The sequence below is a fragment of the Aulonocara stuartgranti genome (genome assembly GCF_965226115.1).
Source record: "Aulonocara stuartgranti genome assembly, chromosome: 4".
NCBI lineage: Eukaryota > Metazoa > Chordata > Actinopteri > Cichliformes > Cichlidae > Aulonocara > Aulonocara stuartgranti.
In genome coordinates, this window is record NC_138942.1 from 917636 (window position 1) to 939389 (window position 21754).

Here is a 21754-nt window from a genome sequence, read left to right on the forward strand (position 1 = left end):
AGCTATAAAGGCACATTATGATGATGGAAGTTGTGAATGTTGGAGGAACTGTGGCTACGAAACAGCACACCACTACCACATATTTTGTAAGAATATTAAGAACTACTGGAGAGGAGTCCACAAAGTGATGCAAAACATATTTGGTACATATTTTGATTTCAAACCCATATTTTTAGGATACAAACCCTCAGGCATGAAGTATAGATAAATACTTACTTGGTGTGCAGCTGGCTGCAAGTAAAAAGGCACTGACCAAAAGATGGCCAACACAGGATCCACCAACATTAAACAGCTGGATTGATGTAACGTTTGAGATTTATAAGAAAAGAAAAAAAACTTTTTTTGTGAACTTTGAGTGTGAGAAATTTGTAAAACACTGGGGAAACTGCTCTGTGAGTCCTGTAAGGCCTGATATCGCTGATATTCATCATCGAAGGAACGGTTGTTTCAGTTTTTGTTTGCTTTTTATAATAACATGTACTAATGCTCTGTCACCATCTGCTACTGAGTGTGTTGGCTTTTCAGCTGCCCTCTCTCTGCATGGATATAGTTACAAACTGTATCTGTCTCTACATGTGTTTGTTTTGTTGTTTGTTTTGTTTTTTCCTTCTCTTTCTCTTTTTTTTTCATACCTGCGTGAAGGAAAAGCACTTGAAGTGATCCAGACTACTGTACATATGAGTCTTAGAACAAAGGAAGCCGTCAAATACTGTACGTTTTATTTTATGCATAACTTCAATAAACACTTAAATTTAAAAAACAAAAACTAATCAGATCAAACTCAAGAGCGTTGAAGCCTGCACAGAAAGATCAGTCACTCGTTTGCAGGACTGCTTCAGTGCCACAGAGTACAGAATACCTAAGAATCCAGGACCTGCACTTATGTATGGACAACGTCACAGCTGATAAACACATCTATGTTTTATCCAAACAAGAAACCATGGATGATATGTGAAGTTCAGCCAGCAACTCTGCCTTCAGGGCAGAAGACGAAACACACATTCCTTGTGACTTTGATCCCATCAGTTTGCACAGATCCACTCACGGTGCCATTTCATTCAAGTAGTGTGACTGTTAGTTTGTCTTTATACACACAAGCTCAGCAGTTCTTCCAGTTTCATTATGTGTTTGGTATGATTACAATAACAGAGCTTATGTTATTTTATCATATTTTTATGTTTAAGTTGTTTGTTGCTGGTTTTTAGTTTGTTTTTGTCTGTTTGGGAGCTGACACAGTCTCTATGGAGATGGGTTTTTGGGGGGTAGCAGGAGGAGAGAAGCTGCAGAGAGGCGTGTAAGACTGCAGCTCTGCTTCCTGGTCCCAACTCTGGATACTCATATTTTGGGAGGTGTTGAAAATTTGAAAATGTTTGTTTTCAGTATAAATAAAGCTGGTTTAATCATTTTTGTATACACACTGCAAATGTGCTCATACGAGCTGGCACTCCTTTGAAGGTCGAAAGCTTCGTTCGGCGTGACGGTCCAGATTGATATATTGTAGGAGTGACACAGAGTGCAGGCGGTTGGTGGCAAACACGCTGACACACGGATAATGGTTAGAATGAGTCTTTGGGTTAGAGAGTCCGAGCAAGATATTCTGAACCAGAACGTAGAATCAGTACAAGAACAATGGAGAATAAAATGAGATTATCAAGGCTAGGCGGGAGGTGTTTTCCTCTTCTACCTCTTGCAGAGGAGCGAGCAGATACCGGACGAGGTCAGACGTGGACGGGGAGGGAGACAGCCGGACTGCCATATCCGTGCAGGAGCCAGAAAGCCATGATAATCTTTGTTTTTGTTTCACTATATAAAGTTATACGGCCCGTTTGAGGGTCATCCTTTTTGTGAACCAAATGCCTGATTTCACACAGACGTCCAGAGCTGTGGAAACTTGTAATTTCAACTGGCAACGCAAATTAAATCTTTTTAACAGACAGAACTTTCTCCTGTAATTCCTTCTGAAAATATTGAACACGACAGAGGTTTGATACATTTGTCCATATTTCTAGAAATGAGAGCTGCTCCATCCAAAGAGGGATGGATGCCGTCTCTCCTAACAAGACCAGGTTTCCTCCAGAAGCTTTCCAAATTTTCTATGAAGCCCACATTGTTTCTGGGACACCACTCAGACAGCCAGCAATTTAAGGAGAACATGCAGCTAAACATGTCACTCCTGGTCTGATTGGGGAGGGGACCAGAGAAAACTACAGAGTCCGACATTGTTTTAGCAAAGTTGCACACCGATTCAATATTGATCACCTGTTGAGAGAAAAAGAAGAGAAAACAAGCAAAAAAAACCAGAGCAACATACTAAACACAACACCATCACGTTACTCTAGCTAAGTGTAAACTGCAGTAAATACTAAATACTGAATGTTGTTGTGCAGCACGCAGGACCGACAGCGCACAATGTGCTTTGAGGTAGCAGCCAAGAAAGGTGTAGTTTATGTCTATGAACAGTGAACACCTGTGTGCACACCTGTGTGGATCAGCGCGCTTGTATTCAAAAGGTTTCCCCATGTAATGGTCTGCTAGAGGGTGTAGAGAGCCATAGCCCCGCCCCCAGGGCATGAAGCTGGCATGGAGGAGATCCAGACATGTAGAGGCCCCAGAGTGCGAGAGCCCAAGGAGGAGCACCAGGGGGGCATCCGTGCCACCCTCCTGGGAAGAGCTGAGGAGAGCCCCAGACAAGGGGTCACCCAGTAGCCACGGAGCAGAAGCCAGAGAGGGGCTGCACTGGCGTGCCCGCCAGCTGTGCCAGAGTGAGCCGAGCCGCAGGCCCAGAGGCCGGAGGCCCGAGGGCCCCCTACGCCCCGGAATAGGCACCAGGACCCGCCAAGTAGCCACCGGGAGTGAGCTGGTACATACCTGAGCGCCCAGCCCCGGACACCAAGAACCACCAACGCACCGACCCCTGAGGGCATCAGTCACCAGCAGGGAGTGTGGAGAGATAGGCCTCCACACTTTGGAGGGCCTGGGAGTTCCCAGAGAGGTGGAGTCTAAGACCCGACCTGACATATAGACAGACACAAAAATGCATTCCCACCCTCATGCACACATATACAAATACTCAACACTCACCCAACATAAAGATAGACACAAATGTTCACACAATCACACTCCCCAAACACACTCTATACCCCGGGTCCAGGTACCCTCACCCCCAGAGGGGGAAACGGCACCTAGACCCAGGAGATGTTACCCTTTCCCCCGGGGTGGAGGCAAGCAGTCTGCCCCGACTCCGCAGCAGCAGAGAGGCCCACATCCCAGATCCCAATCGGATGGCCAACACCTCCTCTGAGCCCCCCCGCCCCGATGGCCAGCAGAGAACGGGGGTGTGTGAAGACCCCATACCTCCCTACAGGCTACATTTATTAAAAGAACCATTAATGCTAAAAGAAGCATAGGCCATGTTGCTTGGTTAGAGATATTAGCTGCTATGTAAAAGTTTGTAATCAATTAAGCGCTACACAAACCCCACTGTGTGTAACAGGAAGTGGCACAATGAGATAAAGAAGTGAAACAGCAGTAATGACAGCGCACACAGAAGCCTTTAAAGAGTCCTCTTTCTGCTCATGACAAAAGTGAAACCGCTCGACTGCTGATAAATGAACCCTTGGTGTGCGGGCATGACGAAACAGAAGGACAGAAGAAAACGGAAATGGACATTTAAAAAAATATGGAAGCATTTCACAGAAAACCAAGTTAAATGAAAACTCTGCAACGCACAACAGCACTGCTGCTGTGCACGAGCATTTACAAGAGAAAGAAGTCCAGGTCAGGCACAGTCTCAAACTCACAGGTTCAGGTTCAGGGGAACTGACGCTGATGGCTCGACGATCCAGCGAAGGATGACACGGGTCCACCGTCATAAATGGTGCTTTCACGGGTTTTTCAGTGCACGCTCTGAACACTTAGATGGCACACTTGTTCTTGGAGGCGACCTCAGCCTTGGATTAAATGAAGACATGGATACAGCATACAGTTCAGCAGGAACTCAGCGTAACTGGCAGTCCACAAATATAATCAAACAGTATATGAGCGACTTTGGTCTTTGCGATGCATGGCGCTCTCTTCACCCCACCAGTAAGGAATATACTTTCTTCTCACATGTCCATCACTCCTACTCTCGTCTGGATTATTTTCTGGTCAGCAGCTCACTGCTGAACGACATTTCAGACACTGAGATTCACCCTATAGCTGTCAGCGATCATGCTCCTGTATCTTTAACACTAATGCACAAGAATAATACTACGCCAAGAAAAAACTGGAGATTTAATATATCACTACTTAAAGATGAAGACTTTATTAAATATTTTAAAAAAGAGTGGACTTCATATTTGAACTATAATGACACTCCCGAAACATCAGCTTCTGTTCTATGGGAAGCAGGGAAAGCTGTGATGAGAGGTAAAATAATTTCTTTCTCATCACATAAAAAGAAAAAAGAAAACAAAAATATTCAGGAATTAGAAAAAAACATCAAATCACTAGAAGAAGCCTACGCGTCCCACCAAGATCAGGAAACATTGAACAAAATACGCAAAACAAAACTAGAATTAAATGAGATAATTGATAAAAAAACAAAATTCTTAGTACAAAGACTACGCCTACAAAATTATGAACATGGTAATAAATCCGGTCAATTTCTAGCAAACCAGCTAAAAATAAATAAAGAAAAAACAACTATATGTGCTGTTCAAGATTCATCTGGGAACACATTATATGATCCGATACAAATAAACAACATTTTCAGGGATTTCTATAAAACGTTGTATTCACCACGAATAAACCCATCTAAAAAAGAAATTGATCAGTTTTTGGACAACATAACTCTTCCAAAATTATTGGACACTCAAGCAATGGCACTGGATTCACCACTGACACCAGGTGAACTCCAGGAAGTCCTGATAAGTATGCCCAATAATAAGGCTCCAGGTCCAGACGGCTTTCCTGCAGAATTCTACAAAGAATTCTGGTCGATTCTGGCACCAGTTTTCTACAGAACGTTGTTGGAAATTAAAGAATAAGAAAACAGAAGCTACCAAAGACTTCTGGACAAATGGTTTAAATAACCTGGAGTAAATTGCGCTTAAGTTTGCTCACACACTTAAACTAAGTTGAGAGGGATCACGAGTAGATCCTTATTTTATTGTCATTGCTGGCACACACTGAGCTGAGGGGAAATCCCCTTCACTGCACCATTTCTTTTGAAACTTTGGGAATTATAACACTCCAAAAGGATTGCATATCTTTGAACTGAAGTATTTCTGTCTCTGAAAGAACTTATTTCAACCTTAATTACTTTAGTAAGCCCCAGACTAATCTAATCTAATGCAGACTGTCTGAGAAAGGAGTGAACCGCCTAAAAAAAGAACACATATAGCTCATATCCCCAAAGATGACAAGTCTGTAATGCATCAACTGTATTTAATAACTGCATGACTAATCACCCACTGCAACAAAGGAAAGAAAGTCCTGCTGAATCTTGCCGCATGCCAGGAGAACTTCCCACCTGGGAATCATTCAGAGATCACGGAAATACAGCTCATCCTTGACTGAGCATATTCTTACACTTACGTCTCTCATTTCCATCAAATAGCAATGAGTAAAATCTTTTGTCTTTGATTTATGTGTGAACGAGCTGACCACAGAGTCAGCACTCGGGCTGTTCAATGAAACATTGAAATTGTTGAGATGACATCATACAAACTAGTAAGACTGGCTGGATCCAGGCAACTAACCGCTCTTACTAGTTTGTATGATGTCATCTCAACAAGAACAAATTAAGTTGCTGAATTTCATGCAGATGCTACATGATTTAATTACGTTCACCATAGAAACATGGAATTATTTAGTTCAAATTACAAGTTTGGATCTTATGCATGTAACAACCACCCAATTTGATTTTGGAGGTCGACTCACGAAATTCACAAGATCACATTAGATGTCAAACCACAGGACAATCAGTGGGGTTACAAGAGGAAGACAACCACACCACGTGTATGCTGTTACTACTTCTTATGGTTTAACTTGTCAAGGACAACGGCATAAAGCATCATCAAGTATAGCTTTCCTACTTTTGTTAAGTCTGCATTGACACATTAATGCCATGGTGGTTCGTGCTGTTGCCTCAGAGCAAGAAGAGCCTGGGTTCAAATCCACAGTGTGGTGAAGTTTGCAGTGGGTTCTCTCTGCGTACTCTGGTTTCCTCCACAGTTAAAAGTCATGCAGTTGTAAGGGTAACTGGTTATTCTAAATTACCCAAAGGTGTTGAAGTGCAAATGGTGTTTGTCTCTGTATGATTGACTGGCGACCTGTCCAGGATGTACCCTGTCCCTCTTGCCCTATCACTTCCGCAGCCCAGATAAAGCTAAGAAGATGGGTGGATTGGAAGTTGCTGTAAATCCATTGATTTCTTTTGGTTGAACATTACGTAATATGAATACAACATGTACTACAGACATAAGTTAACTTTCATTCATTCAACAAGATTATCATTGGTGTAACAAACAAATACTTTACTAGTTCGTGTAACAAGACTGACTTTTGATGTGCCAAAGTGTTTAAACAAGATAAGACGGATTTAAATACATTTAATTAGACTAACGTGGTGCAAACATGTTGATTGAACAAAAGTCAAATTAATTGAATGTTAATGTTAATATTATGTTAAACCTACACACATATATCGTGTTGACACAACACAATCAAGATGGATTAATATAACATGATTTGTTTAGATGGAATATAAGTGGCAAGATAAAATTACGTTCATCCAATGAATTATTTTTTTGAGTGTACGCAGAACACAATGCACTTTAAAAAAGGGGGGAAAGCATGTTATAGTAAATAGTAACCCGAAGGAGCATGTTTTGAGGCGTGGTCCCACTCCTGAAATTCAGATACTTTATCTCCAATTAAGGAAAAAGTGTTTGAGGAAATAAGGTGAATATGCTGGTGCATAGTTACTACTCACATCAAGAAAACGAGAGGTAAACTGAACCAAGGATTATTAGTAACGTTGTTGCTCTTAAAAACATTGATCTGATCTGCAGAGGAGGAAAAGTACTGGTTTTGTCTTGTATGTTTTGATGAAAGGTGCATAATGTTTTTCAATGAAGGTTTAGATAAAAAGCAGGGTCTCACAACGGTTTCCCCCCAAACCTCTGCTCATAATGACCCCTTTTCACACCTTGGCTCATGTGATGCGTCACGTGACTGATAATGGATCAGCTACCCTCTTAAAGCACAGTCCCACTAGAGTTTAAATACCTAGGACTCTCCACCATCTGGTCTTAGGACTGAAGAAGCTTCTAGGATGAAATGTCCAGTCGCTTTTCTTTACTAGTTCCTTAGGTTACCAAGACCTGGATGACTGAGAACCTGCACAGATGAATCCCTCTTTAGTTTGACATTTTATAAAATCCTCTTATATGCATAGGTCAGCAGATTAAGCAGGTATTTGTCTAAGCCAATGTAAAATGGCTGAGCGGATTTGTACAGTTTAGCTTCCCTCCAGATATCCTGTTTTCAGTCTTTGTGCTAAGCTCTGCTGGATCTCCAAGTGTGTAAAAGCAAGAATGGCAGATGGTTTCAGCATTATCCAGCAAGCTCGTGTCCTCTGATACATTATGAGGCATCTCAGCTGGTTAGGATGAGAGGGAGAAGACACTCCTCTGAAGACACCCACTTCCGGCTTGAGTGAACACTGGCACATCTGGCTGCCGCTACTCACTCCCAGATAGCAAAATTGGTATGGCCCAGATCTGCCCACACAATGTGCTGACACATGGCCCATACACCACAAAGAATGACGGCCCTTTAGTGGGCCAGTTGCAGACACACTGGTGGTCCTGTCGTATCGATCTTTTGTGATATGACGGTGTATCACAAAAGATTGATATCAAACTGATCACTTGACCCATATTACGTTACTCGCTCTTGGAGTGAATCAACAAATGGCGAAACAACAGCTGTTTTTTAGAGAGTCTCAGCTCACACGTGTGTTTGTTTCATATTTTCAGTTGTTTCCCTCCACGGCTAAACAAACTCTCATCCGGTTTCAGTAAAGTACTGATGAACACAACACTGGACATAAGGAGCTTCTTTCAAAGAAGAAACTCAGGTAGATGTTATTTTATATATTATGCTTTGTATGTTGTTCAGTATATTTCTCTGCAAAACAAGAGGAACTTCAATACACAGCAGGATATTCACAGATACATATATATTCATATTAAACCAGATATTTACACTTTAGGGAAAACATAAAAACATTTTACTGTTAAACCTAAATTTAGTGTAAACTTGTTTTGTTTTAGATAAATAAATATTGAAATATATTTTGAATTAGTTAAACGTCAGAATAAAGAAAGAGAGGGCAGGGGCGATTTCAGCCCATTTGAATCAAAGCACCCCAAAGAGTTCTTACTTTGACAATATTTGCTGTTTGTGGGACACACTACTAAAAATACAAAAAGCATACAGTACTTAATTGAGATGGAACATTTTAACAACAAAAGTATAGATACCCCCCCTCCCAAAATGGTTTGTTCCAGCTCTCCCCTGCTCTGGCTCTGGCGCCGTTGCTGCCAGAGCGATGGCGGCTGAGACGCAGCAGAGGGAGGTGGAAGAGCCTGGCTTAAAACAGGACATGTTAGCTGCCTTTAACCTTGCGTTACTCTTTGTACAGTTGGTAGGAGTCAGACCATGTTTCTTTTAGCTGAAAAACATGACACCAGGTAACCTGCAGTGTGGGAAACGTGTTTCCCCACGATGTTTGCTGCCCTACAATCCGTCCTGCTCTGTAGTGAAATCAGTGATATTTGACCGCCCTGTTGCTCCCATTGAAATGTATACAGCCTATTTAAAATCTAAAACGTAACATTGTCTGTAGCCTGCTGTTGTTACCACTGTCCTGTTTAAAAAGGAATGAGAGAAGCTGCTTATTTTGTCATATGTGCCGATATTAAACCCAAGGTACTAACTAGCTAACTGACTGGATTCCCATTAACCTTATAACTGCTGTTGTGTGTGTGTGTGTGTGTGTGTGTGTGTGTGTGTGTGTGTGTGTGTGTGTGTGTGTGTGTACAGAGACAGTCAGGTTCATAATGGATATGAGGAAGTTTTTTCAAAAAAAGGAGCCACGTCAGGTAAAAGTGTAAAAACAAATCATCCGTCAATAAAGATTAATGTTGGATCAGTTTCAATATTTATATCTTTTATTAGATGTTCATGTGGTTTGGTTATTTGCCTTTTGGTTGAAAGTACACTGAGAGGACTTTTTGTTGGTGATCTTAATAGTATTTTTTAATCTAATTGAATCCAATCTATTTGTGTATGATTGTCAGTCCAAAGAGGGAACGTGAGGAGAAAGTACAAGGTCAGGAAGAACCAGGTGAGGACACAGACAGGGAGCAGTGACAGGCAGAAACTGTTAAACTGCTTGAGAGAGTTGATCACCAACAAGTGAGAGACAGATTTGCCAACCTCAAGGTGAGGCCACATAGGTTAAAATAAAAGGAAAAGTCTATAGAGCCATAGTAGCAATAAGATCTTTTTTTGGTGTACCACAGGCAAAGTTGCCTCCATTTTTATAATTTTTCTAATCAATATTTTGTACATTTCAAGGACTCTGTTTTTGGAGTGTATTTTTATATATTTTAAAATGGTAACTGGCCTGTATCTGTATAGCGCTTTACACAACCAGTCATCCACCCATTCACACACACATTCACACACTGGTGCTGGACACTGGCGTCACCGGGCCCTCTGACCACCACATTCACAAATGTGAATCTCTGTCCAAAAAATCCACTCAGTTTACTTCTTACTCACTATGAGCATCATTCATTATTCTCCCCAGTAATTAAGGTTAGAATATGTACCAACATAAGCATCAATAACAGTAAATAATAAATATTGAATGTTTCTGAGCAGCACACAGGACTGATACTACACGGTATGCTTAGGTGCACACAGGTGTGCGTGAGCACGGTACTATTCAAAAGGTTTCTCCACCTAAGTGTGTAATAGTAGGTGTGGGGAGCCCCGCCCCCGAGGTTAGAAGCAGGTATGGAGGCGATCCAGGGCCCAGGCATCTAGAGGCCCCTCACAGACGAGAGCCCAAAAAGGACCACCCGAGGTCCCCATGATTTCCACAACATGTATTTTTTCATGTAGTAACTTTATGTGTGTGGGCTGCAGCGCCTCACTGTGGAACGATGAAAGCACTGCAGTTACTGTTTCACAGCACTGTAGAAGTCGACTGTATTTTAACGTCAGTTATTCAGCCTTTTATCTGAGTGACAAAAAGAAAGTTAAATGATCCCATCTGACTGTTTTCAAAGAGCAATAACACCGACGATGAACAAAGTACTTCATCAGCACCACTAATGTTTCTGGTGCTTGCTCTCATTTCAAATGTCAGTTTCTTTGTTGCAGATGTTTGTTGGATGAAATCAGCTCAGATCTGCTGCGCTGCTCTGGCTGAGTGTGAACCACTGCTTTCACACAGGGAGTCGGTCCTCCCCTCACGACCTCTGACCCGGCTGGTGTTTACATCAAAGACACACATTTGTGTGTCTGTGTGCTGCAGTCGTGGACATTTGAAATACATTTGATATACTATAAAATTCTATAGATCACTTTTATCTACATTTTTATACATAAATTTGGCTTCACTGAACAGGTTTGAAAGGTCTGTTGAGGGTTTTAGGTTTTCAGTGACCAACACCAACATGGGTGGGGGTGGGTGGTGTGGGTGGTGTCATCAGATAAGCAGTTGCCTCATGTCAAGTTTCTTTTTTAGGTTGGTGAAGAGAAAATCTGTATTTACTCACGCACACATGCACACACGCACACGTTTTTGTCCTTTGCGAGGACGTTACACTGACTTTTGACTGACATCTTGAAGACCCTGAAACACTTGAGTACCCATTAACCAGCGCTGATGTCACCGCCTGCAGCTGTGACGGTTCATCGTACGGCGCCCTGCAGTTCCAGTCAGAGGAGGGTCAGAGGGAGGACCCGAGCTGGAAGCAGTCACATGGGCACAGTTAGAGTTAAGTGTCACTTCTGTGCTGCAGAAGAAGGACGATGGAGGGTCTGAGGGGTCTGCTGGTTCTGGTTCTGGTGCTGCTCTCTGTGCCGCGTTCAGGTGAGTCCAGATGTGGAGCTTTCCCTTTAAACCTGCTCAGCAGATGTGAGTCTGCGTCACTCTGTGATGCTTTTGTATCATTTTAACTGACAGTGAATCATATTTGACAACATGGAGGTGATAATGGTAATAATATTAATACATTTTATTTAGAAGCGCCTTTAAAGATCCTCAAGGTTTCCTCACATTAGTGTAACAAAATAAAAACAACTATGGAATCACGATGAAGGGTATGAAATTCTAGATGGTTTTAAGATGTGATTTAAAATTTATTGAGAGAGCTGGTGGTCTGGAGATCTGGTGGAGGTGCATCCAAAGTATGGGCTCTGAGTTTCGTGGTAGTCAGGGGAGCAGGTGGAGCAGACAGAAGGGAAGCTGAAGAAGAGCGGAGCGTACGATGGAGTGAGTATGTATGAAGATCAGGTAAATATGGAGGAACGAGGTTATGAAGCGCTTTGAAAGTGAGAAGCAGGATCTTGAAATTGACACGGAGGTGAACTGGGAGCCAGTGGAGCTGTTTAAGAACTGGTGTTATATGTTCAGTGGATCTAGTTCTGGAAATAAAGCAGCTGTGTTTTGAACCAACTGCAGTTTATGGAGGGATTTATGAGGCAGAGCACAGAGAAGAGAATTACAGTAATCTAAACGAGATGTGACGAGCATGGCGGTACTGTTTGAGGTGAGTGAGGGACGAAGGCGGTTAATATTAGTGATATTATTTATCTGTGCTGTGAAGGACAGAGGGCTGTCGAGGATGACACCAAGACTCTTAACCTGCGCCATCACCTCACAGTAACGGGGTCCTGGGTTCATGTGCACCTGCAGGTCAAGTGATGATTCGGATTTAGGCGTCTACCTGGGAACTGGATAGACTCCCAATCCTGTGGTGCCAAAGCAGATGATGGACGAGCTACATGCACTGAATAAATCTGTTTAAGCTCACATAGCCTAGGTGGCTACTGTGGCACATCATGGGTTCCACTTTGTTATAGTCTGTGTGAACGTGGTTAATACAGACAGTAACGATATCATAGATCAGTATCGTCCCTTCTGTGTTAAGATAGAACTTTATTAATCCCTCGGGTGGGTTCCTCTGGGAAATTCCATACAATTAACGCGACTGTTGCTTACGCCTTCGTTACGTGTCAGCCAGTGTAGCGTAACCCCCCCCCCTCCACACACACACACACACACAGTGGACGCAGCTCCTCCACAGAAGGTAGAAGAAATGAAACTGTCAGACCTGAACTCTGCCCCCTCACAAAGATTTGCGCTGCAAACAGACATGAATGACGAGTAAAGACGTTAAAGTGAGCAGCACGTGAATCGCACAACGCTGTGAGGTGCTCGTAGAGAAGCTGCGGGACTAAAAACCTGAAAGCCGTAATAACAGAATCACGTTCTTAACATTGTGTTTTATACCTTTCATCCCACATTTTTATTTTATCATAAAAACTTGAAACAATCACGACCGTGAAGCCCGTGTTCATTCACAGCAGAGTCATGGTAAAAGTTGGTGTGACAATTTCAGTGTTGTACTACAACACACGTGTGACGTTTGTTCCAGCCTGGCCACAGGACGTTCTCCTGGGTCTGGAAGCTGTCGAGAGGACTTCTTGGATCTGCTGAAAACAGAACAGGCCTGAGATGGTTTTAAGTGAAATAAACAGAAAAAACATTCAACTTTCACCAAAAACGGCCTTCAGTGCTCAGTGACTGCTCTTACTGCTTCACACGTCTACTGAATCAAGTTTTTAAGTGCAGAACTTTACTCTGTAGTGAAGTACTTTTACTCCACTACAGAGTAAAAGTACTTTAAGTGGAAGTACTTCACAAAGGGACCACAGCGGCTTGTAGCGTGACGGGTTCAGGTGTTTTCTGTGGAAAACACTCAAAGTGTAGAGTTGTTGGTTCAGGAGATCAGATCTAAATCTGTAAATAATCAACCTGAACAAACACACACACACACACACACACACACACACACACACACACACACACACACACAGTGTTTTAATTGTCACTTTGTCAGATTTTCATTCAGCAACAATCCTCCAGGTTAGCAGTTAGACGGACATCAATGATTCTGACTGTGAGACGAACATTAAACTGTCTTTGTGCTTCGTTTGCTTCTGTTTTTGGAAGTGAGCCTGAAAATTGTGCAACTTTCACTAGAAGCAAAAACGAACTTTCCCCTATGTCGACATCCCCCCCCCCACACACACACACACACACACACACACACACACACACACACACACAAAGACAAACAAAGACTGATTAATCAAATAAAGCATGAAATGAAGCAGACGGCTCGAGCGGAGATGCTGCCTGCACGTGTGCACAGCAGCATGTGCAGCAGTCTCCCAGGCTTTCCTTACTAATGTTGTCTAACATTGCACTCTTCTACATCACAGGTTGGTTATTAGGAGAAAATGTATCTGATGATAAACACTGATGCTGGATTGTTTTTTTGTTATTATTATTAGTCCTTTATTTATCCAGGTAAAAGTCTCATTTCCATGAGAGCATGTACCACATAAGTATATAACATTTAAAACAAATACAGTATCCCGTACAAACATGTGAGAAATATACAATAACAGATCAGTTAATTAATCAGATTATAACTGATCTCAGAGCAGTGAAAGCAGAGCAGAAGTTAATCACGTATGTTTAAACGATCAGAAAAAGCTGCTCAGCTTGACCAGCTGCAGACACCGTTTACACCAGCACGCCAGTGAAATCATCAACCAGTCAAGCAGAGTCGTGCCTGTTTCCAACTGACGCCACAAGAGGGCAGTAAGCTAAAGGATGGCTGCAAACAGGCAGTGAGAGAAGCTTTAAGGGCCTGAGGTCGCGTTCACTTTGGCAGGGTGTGAGCACAAGCACTGCTTGCATTGCTTTCAATCTCCCTTAACCTTGATTCCAAAATGAAGCCAAAAATGTGATCTGAATAAATCACAAAACCCTTTGTTGAAGGTTTGAGGACAAAATGTCCCCGTAAACCATAAAGACCATCCATCCATCCATCCATCCATCTTCATCCGCTTTATCCGAGGCTGGGTTGCGGGGGCAGCAGCCTAAGCAGAGAGGCCCAGACCTCCCTCTCCCCAGCCACCTCCTCCAGCTTATCCGGGGGAACACCAAGGCGTTCCCAGGCCAGCCGAGAGATATAATCTCTCCAGCGTGTCCTGGGTCTGCCCCGGGGCCTCCTCCCGGTGGGACATGCCCGGAACACCTCACCCAGGAGGCAGCCAGGGGGTGTCAGATGCCCGAACCACCTCAGCTGGCTCCTTTCGATGTGGAGCAGCAGCTGCTCTACTCTGAGCCCCTCCCGGATGGCCGAACTTCTCACCCTATCTCTAAGGGAGAGGCCAGCCACCCTTCGGAGGAAGCTCATTTCTGCCGCTTGTATCCGCGATCTCTTCTTTCGGTCACTACCCACAGCTCGTGGCCATAGGTGAGGGTAGGGACGTAGATCGACCGGTAAATTGAGAGCTTCGCTTTTACACTCAGCTCCCTCTTCACCACGACGGACCGGTGCAGCGTCCGCATTACTGCAGCTGCAGCCCCAATCCGTCTGTCGATCTCCGGCTCCCTTCTCCCATCACTCGCGAACAAGACCTCGAGATACTTGAACTCCTCCACTTGGGGCAGGAACTCGTCTCTGACCCGGAGTGGGCACTCCACCCTTTTCCGGCTGAGAACCATGGCCTCAGATTTGGAGGTGCTGATCCTCATTCCCGCTGCTTCACACTCGGCTGCGAACCGTTCCAGTGCGAGCTGGAGGCCCTCGCCCGATGAAGCCAACAGAACCACATCATCTGCAAAAATCAGAGATGAGATTCTGAGGCCACCAAAGTGAAAGCCCTCCGCCACTTGGCTGCACCTAGAAATCCTGCCCATAAAAATTTTGAACAGAACCGGAGACAAAGGGCAGCTACAAAGGTAGCGATTCCTCTCCATGAATCGCTACCTTATCATCGTGGAGGGGTTTGTGTGTCCCTGAGATCCCAGGGGCTATGTTGTCTGGGGGCTTTTGCCCCCTGGTAGGGTCTCCCATGGCAAATTGGTCCTGGGTGAGGGACCAGACAAAGAGCGATTCAGAAGACCCTTATGAAAATACCATCGAGGGAACAGTTTACCCTGCCCGGGATAGGGTTACCGGGGCCCCGCCCTGGAGCCAGGCCCGGGGAGGATGCCCGAGGGCGAGCGTCTGGTGGCCGGGCCTTGGTCCGTGGGGCCCGGCCGGGCACAGCCCAAAGAGGAGACATGGGCCCATCCTCCCGCAGGCCCACCACCCGCAGGAGGCGCCATAGGGGTCGGGTGCATTGTGTGCCAGGTGGCGGCCAGGAGCGGAGGCCCTGGCGGACTGACCCCCGGCTGCCAACACTGGCAATAGGGACATGGAATGTCACCTCTCTGGTGGGGAAGGAGCCTGAGTTAGTCCGTGAGATTGAGAGGTACCGGCTAGATATAGTCGGGCTCACCTCTACACATGGCTTGGGCTCTGGAACCAGCCTCCTGGAGAGGGGCTGGACTCTGTCCCAGTCTGGAGTTGCCCCTGGTGAGAGGCGGCGGGCTGGGGTGGGTATTCTAATATCCCCTCAGCTTGCTGCCGGTACGTTGGGGTTCTTCCCGGTGGATGAGAGGGTTTGTTCCCTGCGCCTTAGGGTCGGGGAACGGGTCCTGACTGTCATCTGCGCTTATGCGCCGAGTGGCAGTTCAGAGTACCCAGCCTTCTTAGAGTCCCTGGGGGGGGTGCTGGAGGGTGCTCCACCTGGAGCCTCTGTTGTCCTGCTGGGAGACTTCAATGCTCACGTGGGTAACGACATCAAGACCTGGAGGGGCGTGATTGGGAGGAACGGCCTCCCTGATCTGAACCCGAGCGGTGCTCTGTTATTGGACTTCTGTGCTAATCACAGTTTGGCCATAACGAACACCCTGTTCGAACATAAGAGTGTCCATAAGTGCACGTGGCAACAGGACGCTCTAGGCCGCAGGTCGATGATCGATTTTGTAATCGTATCACCAGACCTGCGACCATATGTTCTGGACACTCGGGTAAAGAGAGGGGCTGAGCTGTCAACTGATCACCACCTGGTGGTGAGTTGGATCAGGTGGTGGGGGAGGACGCTGGACAGACCCGGTGCACCTAAACGCGTAGTGAGGGTGTGCTGGGAACATCTAGCAGAGGCCCCAGTCCATAAGATCCAAATATAACTGAGTCTGAGTGACTCTTATAAGACGTAATGCTAGTGTTGGATTGTTATGTGTTCTGAATGGACACAAAGTTTCTCCTGTTTTCTCTGATTCGTGGTTGATTTTAAAATATTTAAAAAATATATTTTCTACACAATAATAATGGAGCATGAGGCAAAAATGCTCTTATAAAGATGGCTAAGAACTCAAAGGTGTGTCCGTCATTCATCTTTCCTGTCACCCTTGTGTGTGTGTGATTCTGCAGACTGTGTGAGGTGTTTCACACGCTTCGACCTGAACACAGGTGAGTGTAATGAGGAGATCGGTGAGGTGGACGAAGACGACTGCTGTCAGAACCCAAACTATGGTTACATGGAAACAGACGGACAGTGTGAGTCCTGTGGGTGAGTACACAGACACACACACACACACACACAGTAAAAACTGCTGATAACTGCTCCTCCACCAACACTGTGTTGTGTGTCTGTTGTGTTTTCAGTCTCCTCAAGTGGTCTTCTTGGTCGTCATGGTCACTGTGCAACGTGCTGTGTGGGCAGGGAGTGAGGCAGAGAAGCAGGAAGTGTTTCGGTATCGACCAGTCAGAGTGCGAGAATGCTCCACTTTCTGAAAAACTGCAGACTGAACCCTGCAATGGCGTCTGCTGCGACGGTACACACAGAAACACACAGAGACGTACACGTTGTGTTTGAATGTGCTAATTACCTGTGTGTGTGTGTGTGTGTAGATAAGGGGTGGAGCTCGTGGCTCGGCTGGTCTCCATGCTCAGTCACCTGTGGAGGCGTCGGAGTCAGGAAGCGAAAGCGAGAATGCTCCAGTCCTCCTCAGTGTCGCATGGCTTGCAGCGGTCCTTCAGAGGAAACAGAGAGATGTGCAGCTGAAAACACCTGTCCAGGTAACATTGATGTCATTCATGCTCTCAGGGTTCACAGGCTTATTTGTGTTGAGAGTTTTGGGGGGACAGGTGTGTTTCTGATAAAGGTCAAAGGTAAGTGGTGTGTGTTACTTTTAAAGCGGTTCAGTAAAGTCTTTCCGATACTCAGTTCCCACCTGTCACCTGTCTCTCTGTCTCACCTGTGCGTTTCAGTCCACGGTGGTTGGTCCAGCTGGTTTAGCTGGTCTCATTGTTCTGCTACGTGCATCGCTAAATCAGATGGCGATGTCATCGTTCCCTCCAGGGTGCGACATCGCGCCTGCTCTAACCCCATCCCGTCAGACAACACATCGCCACCTGGCAACAGTTGCCCTGGAGACGCCTTACAGGTGCAGCACTGTAGCGAGCTTCCCAACTGTGCAGGTGAGAGAGGAACCAACTCATGATGTGATCCGAAAAAGGTCAAAATTATCAAATTATCTGAGCTCTTATTGGCTGTCTCTGCAGAGGACGGCAGCTGGGGCGCGTGGTCTCCATTCAGGCCATGCTCAGTCTCCTGTGGGGAGGGGCTGCAGCTGTCAGAAAGGAAATGTGATAGCCCCGCCCCTCGATATGGAGGCAAAGTCTGCGAAGGGCCGAGCACTCAGAGCAAGATTTGTGAGAGTCCATGTCCAGGTAACACACACACTGACAAACACCTGGAGCCTTGGACTGCAACACACTCAGTGACGTTACTGCTGAAAGCCTCCCTGCTGCGTCTCGTCCACGCTTCCTGGACGTCTGAGCAGGATCCCTGTTTGCTGATGTTGTGATGCTGTGGTTTAATGCTCCTTATCGATCTTTTAAAACACAAAAGCTGACGCTGTGTAAAATGTAAATAACAACAGAAGGATTTACAAAAATCATTAACACACATTTTATTTACAACAGAAAACATTCAAAATTAGGTCATTTTCTTTTTATTAAAGTTATTTTATTAAAGTTTTACTCCGCATGCCGCCTCTCCTGGAGTTTGTACGCATGTCAGGTGACATGACAGTTAGTGTTAGCGGGATCTCTGCGTCTCTAACAGTTGACGGGTTCTGGTCTGGTTGGTCGAGTTGGGGCGAGTGTTCAGGTTCCTGCATCCCACAAGGCAGAGCCATTAGAAGGACTCGCCAGCGCGCCTGTTCTAACCCCGCCCCTTCATCCAACCCACCTGGTCAAAATTGTCAAGGTGACAGGCACCAGACAGAGAGCTGCAACCACCTGCCCTTCTGCCCAGGTACACCTGTGTGTTTCCCTACCTGTACAAGTCCTTTATGACTCCCCAGTAAATAAAAGGAGTCAGTAGCGCCCCCTGGAGTCAACACAAAGACAATAACCGGTTTTCCCAACTTTTTTTTAAAAAAAAATCTCTCCATCAGTGAATGGAAGTTGGGGGTCATGGTCGCCCTTCAGTTCCTGTCCTGTTACTTGCGGGCTAGGACTTCATGTATCAGCCAGGAGATGTGACAGCCCCTCCCCTCAACATGGTGGTAGCCCATGTCTGGGAGAAGCACGTCAAACAAAGATCTGCTCAACCAGACGCCACTGTCCAGGTTTGGTACCTCAGCGCAGGTGAAAGGAAAAGACTGCGGCACAAGCTTCTGATTCATGTCCAACTTCTGTGTTTTCAGTGGACGGCGTGTGGTCCGAGTGGTCCCAGTGGAGTGACTGTAAGTACCCGGGCGGGCGAGACATCCGCTGTAGGAAGACTTACGGCAGCCATTCACGAGTGCGCGAGTGTCTCCATCGGGCTCATAACGGGTCCCTCTGCGAAGGTGAAAACCTGACTGAGAGACGAGTGTGCTACCACATCAAAGGCTGCAACAGTGAGTCTGTCCTCAACTTTCAACACATTATGTTGACTTTCTAAAGAAAGGCTGAATGAGCTACACCTCGTGTTTGGAAAGGCGAACGGAACCTGTTAGAGTAACATGGGAGACCGGTGTGGCCTCACTGCTGGAGCCTCTGCTGGCCAGTAGAGGAACTGCAGGTCCTGGTGGCTCACCGGCTTCGTTTTCAAGAGTTTTTGGAGGTTGCTGCTTTCTCATCACATTTTTGTGTTACAGTGAACGGCCGCTGGGAGGCCTGGACACCGTGGAGTCTCTGTGATCCACCCTGTGGCGAAAACTCGGTCCGGTCCAGGAAGAGAATCTGCAAACCTGATTACACCGGCTACAAGTCAGTTTACAGACTGGAAAACAAAGACACAGCAAACCAAATCAAATCTGTCGTGCAGTTAAAAATCCAGTCGGGAGCTAAGATTCTAACATCACAGTGAGAACCTTAAAGTCTGAAGCCTTGTTTCATAGTCGCAGCCACAGTTTAACCAGCTGTGAGCTCCAGGGCATCTTGGATGTTAGGTAATAGATGCTACCTGGGCTAATATCACCTGTGCACAGGCCGCTGTTAAAACGCAGATTTTAAAAAAGAGCAATAACAAAAAGCCAAAGCGTCACGGATGGTAGCTGGCTGTGGTTGAAGTACACGTGAGCTGGTCAGACTAACTCACTTTCACCGCTTCAGTGTTCACTGGGCTCTGTTAAAAACAGGTGAGGGCAGAAGAAGCAGGTTTACACACTTTGGTCATCTTTTGATTCCAACCGCGGTTCGACTTCACTGTGTGAAGGAAGAACATGAGATCCAAACCCAAACAATGCTCACGGCAGAACACAAAACTTACCACAAACCTTTTAAAATTTCATGACAAATATTAATGTCAGCAAAATATCCCAGAAAAAAGTTTCTGCAAAAAACTGAATGTCTCGTCTGCAGTACATTTCTGCAAACTCCACTAATCTGGAGGAATAACCTGTGATCTGCAGGCCGTCAGGCAGCAGCGCATTAAAATAGGATGATTCGAACATTTGACATGTTTTCTGCACGTTACTGTGAATAAAATACAGGTTTGCCCCTGCAGCCGTGGTCTCCGGCTTATCCGGGTTCAGGTCGTCAGTTGCTTTGAAAGTGAAATAAATCCAAGTACGACGGTTTTTTAGTGAAACTAGTGTCAAACTGCCGTTCTGCGAATACTACAGCGTGTGTTTGTGTGTTTGCAGCCTTTTCCCTCCTCGTTCGTCGGAGAAAGCTTCATTTTATGGGACACCAAATGTCAACTGCGGCCCGTTGCCCGACGGCGAGCAGCAGGACCAGAGCGAGTCCTGCATCAACATCCCCGCCTGTGCCTAACCTCGTACATTACCAACAGTCCAGACGTCTGACTGCAGGCGGAGCTTGTGCTGCTGTTATTAGAATGATGTCGTAGATTACATTTGACCTGTGAAGTCAAAACTTCAGCGGCGTGTTTGTAATGATGATAGTTATTGTAATGGTTTCCAGCCTGGGGCCCAGGTGGCTGATGGGAGCAAAGACGCACACATCCAGCCACACAAATCTAACTTTTGTTGTGAAATGTTGGCTCATTCTACCTGTGCTGAAAGTTTTGGTTCATTAAATGATTTCAAGTCTATTTTGGTCATTTTGAGTCATGACGGAGGATCGAATCCTCTGATGAGCTGCAAATGGATCCAGCTCATTGATACTGTAACCACGACAACAGAGAAGGGCACTTTCATCACAGCAGACTCGAAAACACCAATAACTGCACGATCACTGATGGCAACACAGATTAATTTACTCAAACTGTTGATTCTGTTCATCTGGTGACTCCTTCAGTCTCAGCTGACTGCAGGTTTCCAACCTTATAAGCAGTAGTGACTGAAACCCGCCCACTGAATGAAGCTGGGAGGTCCGTTTATGATCAATATCCAAATTGTCATCACCTCTGATCATTTTGGGATTTCCTTACCTGGATGCCTGAGCATGCATCAGCACATCAATTCACTTTGTTTGCATCAAGGTAATAATAGGTAAGACCTCGGGGGAGGAAGCAAACACTGAAGCTGGTTCAGAGGAAGAGTCGAATGAACAGCAGCTGTTGGTGAAGCTGCTCTGCTTCTCAGATCTGTGCGAAGCAGCACTGTCAGCCTGGAGCTGAAACACAGCTGGAAGTTCTCGCTGTGATCTCGGACTTCTTTGTGCAGGAGGAGCGTTTTCAGGGCCGGACGAAGGTCCTTTAAAATATGCTTTTATAAATCCATCAGCTCTCTGCCAGAGCTTGTTTTCTCTCATCCTCCCTCTCTGAGCCCGTTTCTGTTAAAAGGGAGTTTTTCCTTCCTACTTTCACCGAGTGCTGCAATCATCCGACCGCTCGGTCTCCTAACGCTGTATCATCTCTCAGTTCTATATAAAGCACCTCGAGGGGCTGTTATGAATTAATAAAACACCGAACACACACATGTACTTTTACTTCCGTCACTTCCACAGACTTTTTACTGTGCAAAAGTCTCGAGCCTCCCTCACTTTTTCATATTTTGCAGTGATTTTGTGAACCGTGTTCATGAAATACAGAATATCAGTGAGGAAGAGTTTGAATCACACGAACGAGCTGGTGTGAGCACAGTCTCAACTCC

The 21754-nt window shown here is 45.4% G+C and overlaps 1 protein-coding gene and 1 long non-coding RNA gene across 3 annotated transcripts; both read left to right on the plus strand.

Moving 5' to 3' along the window:
• The first annotated feature begins 8493 nt into the window (after positions 1–8493).
• Positions 8494–9390, plus strand: LOC309705268. Its single transcript, XR_014276529.1, has 3 exons — positions 8494–8744; positions 9099–9155; positions 9354–9390. It is a non-coding gene; the product is annotated as an uncharacterized lncRNA (long non-coding RNA).
• A 1580-nt stretch (positions 9391–10970) lies between these two features.
• LOC309705241 (properdin-like) lies at positions 10971–20749 on the plus strand. 2 transcript variants are annotated; one of them, XM_082530924.1, is made up of 11 exons: positions 10971–11161; positions 16632–16770; positions 16866–17035; positions 17112–17279; positions 17472–17681; positions 17766–17933; positions 18331–18522; positions 18665–18838; positions 18917–19111; positions 19352–19463; positions 20342–20749. In XM_082530924.1, exons 1-11 carry the CDS (start codon positions 11101–11103, stop codon positions 20469–20471), a joined length of 1719 nt encoding a protein of 572 aa, XP_082387050.1. In that variant the 5' UTR covers positions 10971–11100; the 3' UTR covers positions 20472–20749. The 2 variants fall into 2 exon arrangements, with proteins under 2 accessions (XP_082387050.1, XP_082387051.1); XM_082530925.1 differs by lacking the exons at positions 18331–18522; positions 18665–18838.
• The last annotated feature ends 1005 nt before the right edge of the window (positions 20750–21754 follow it).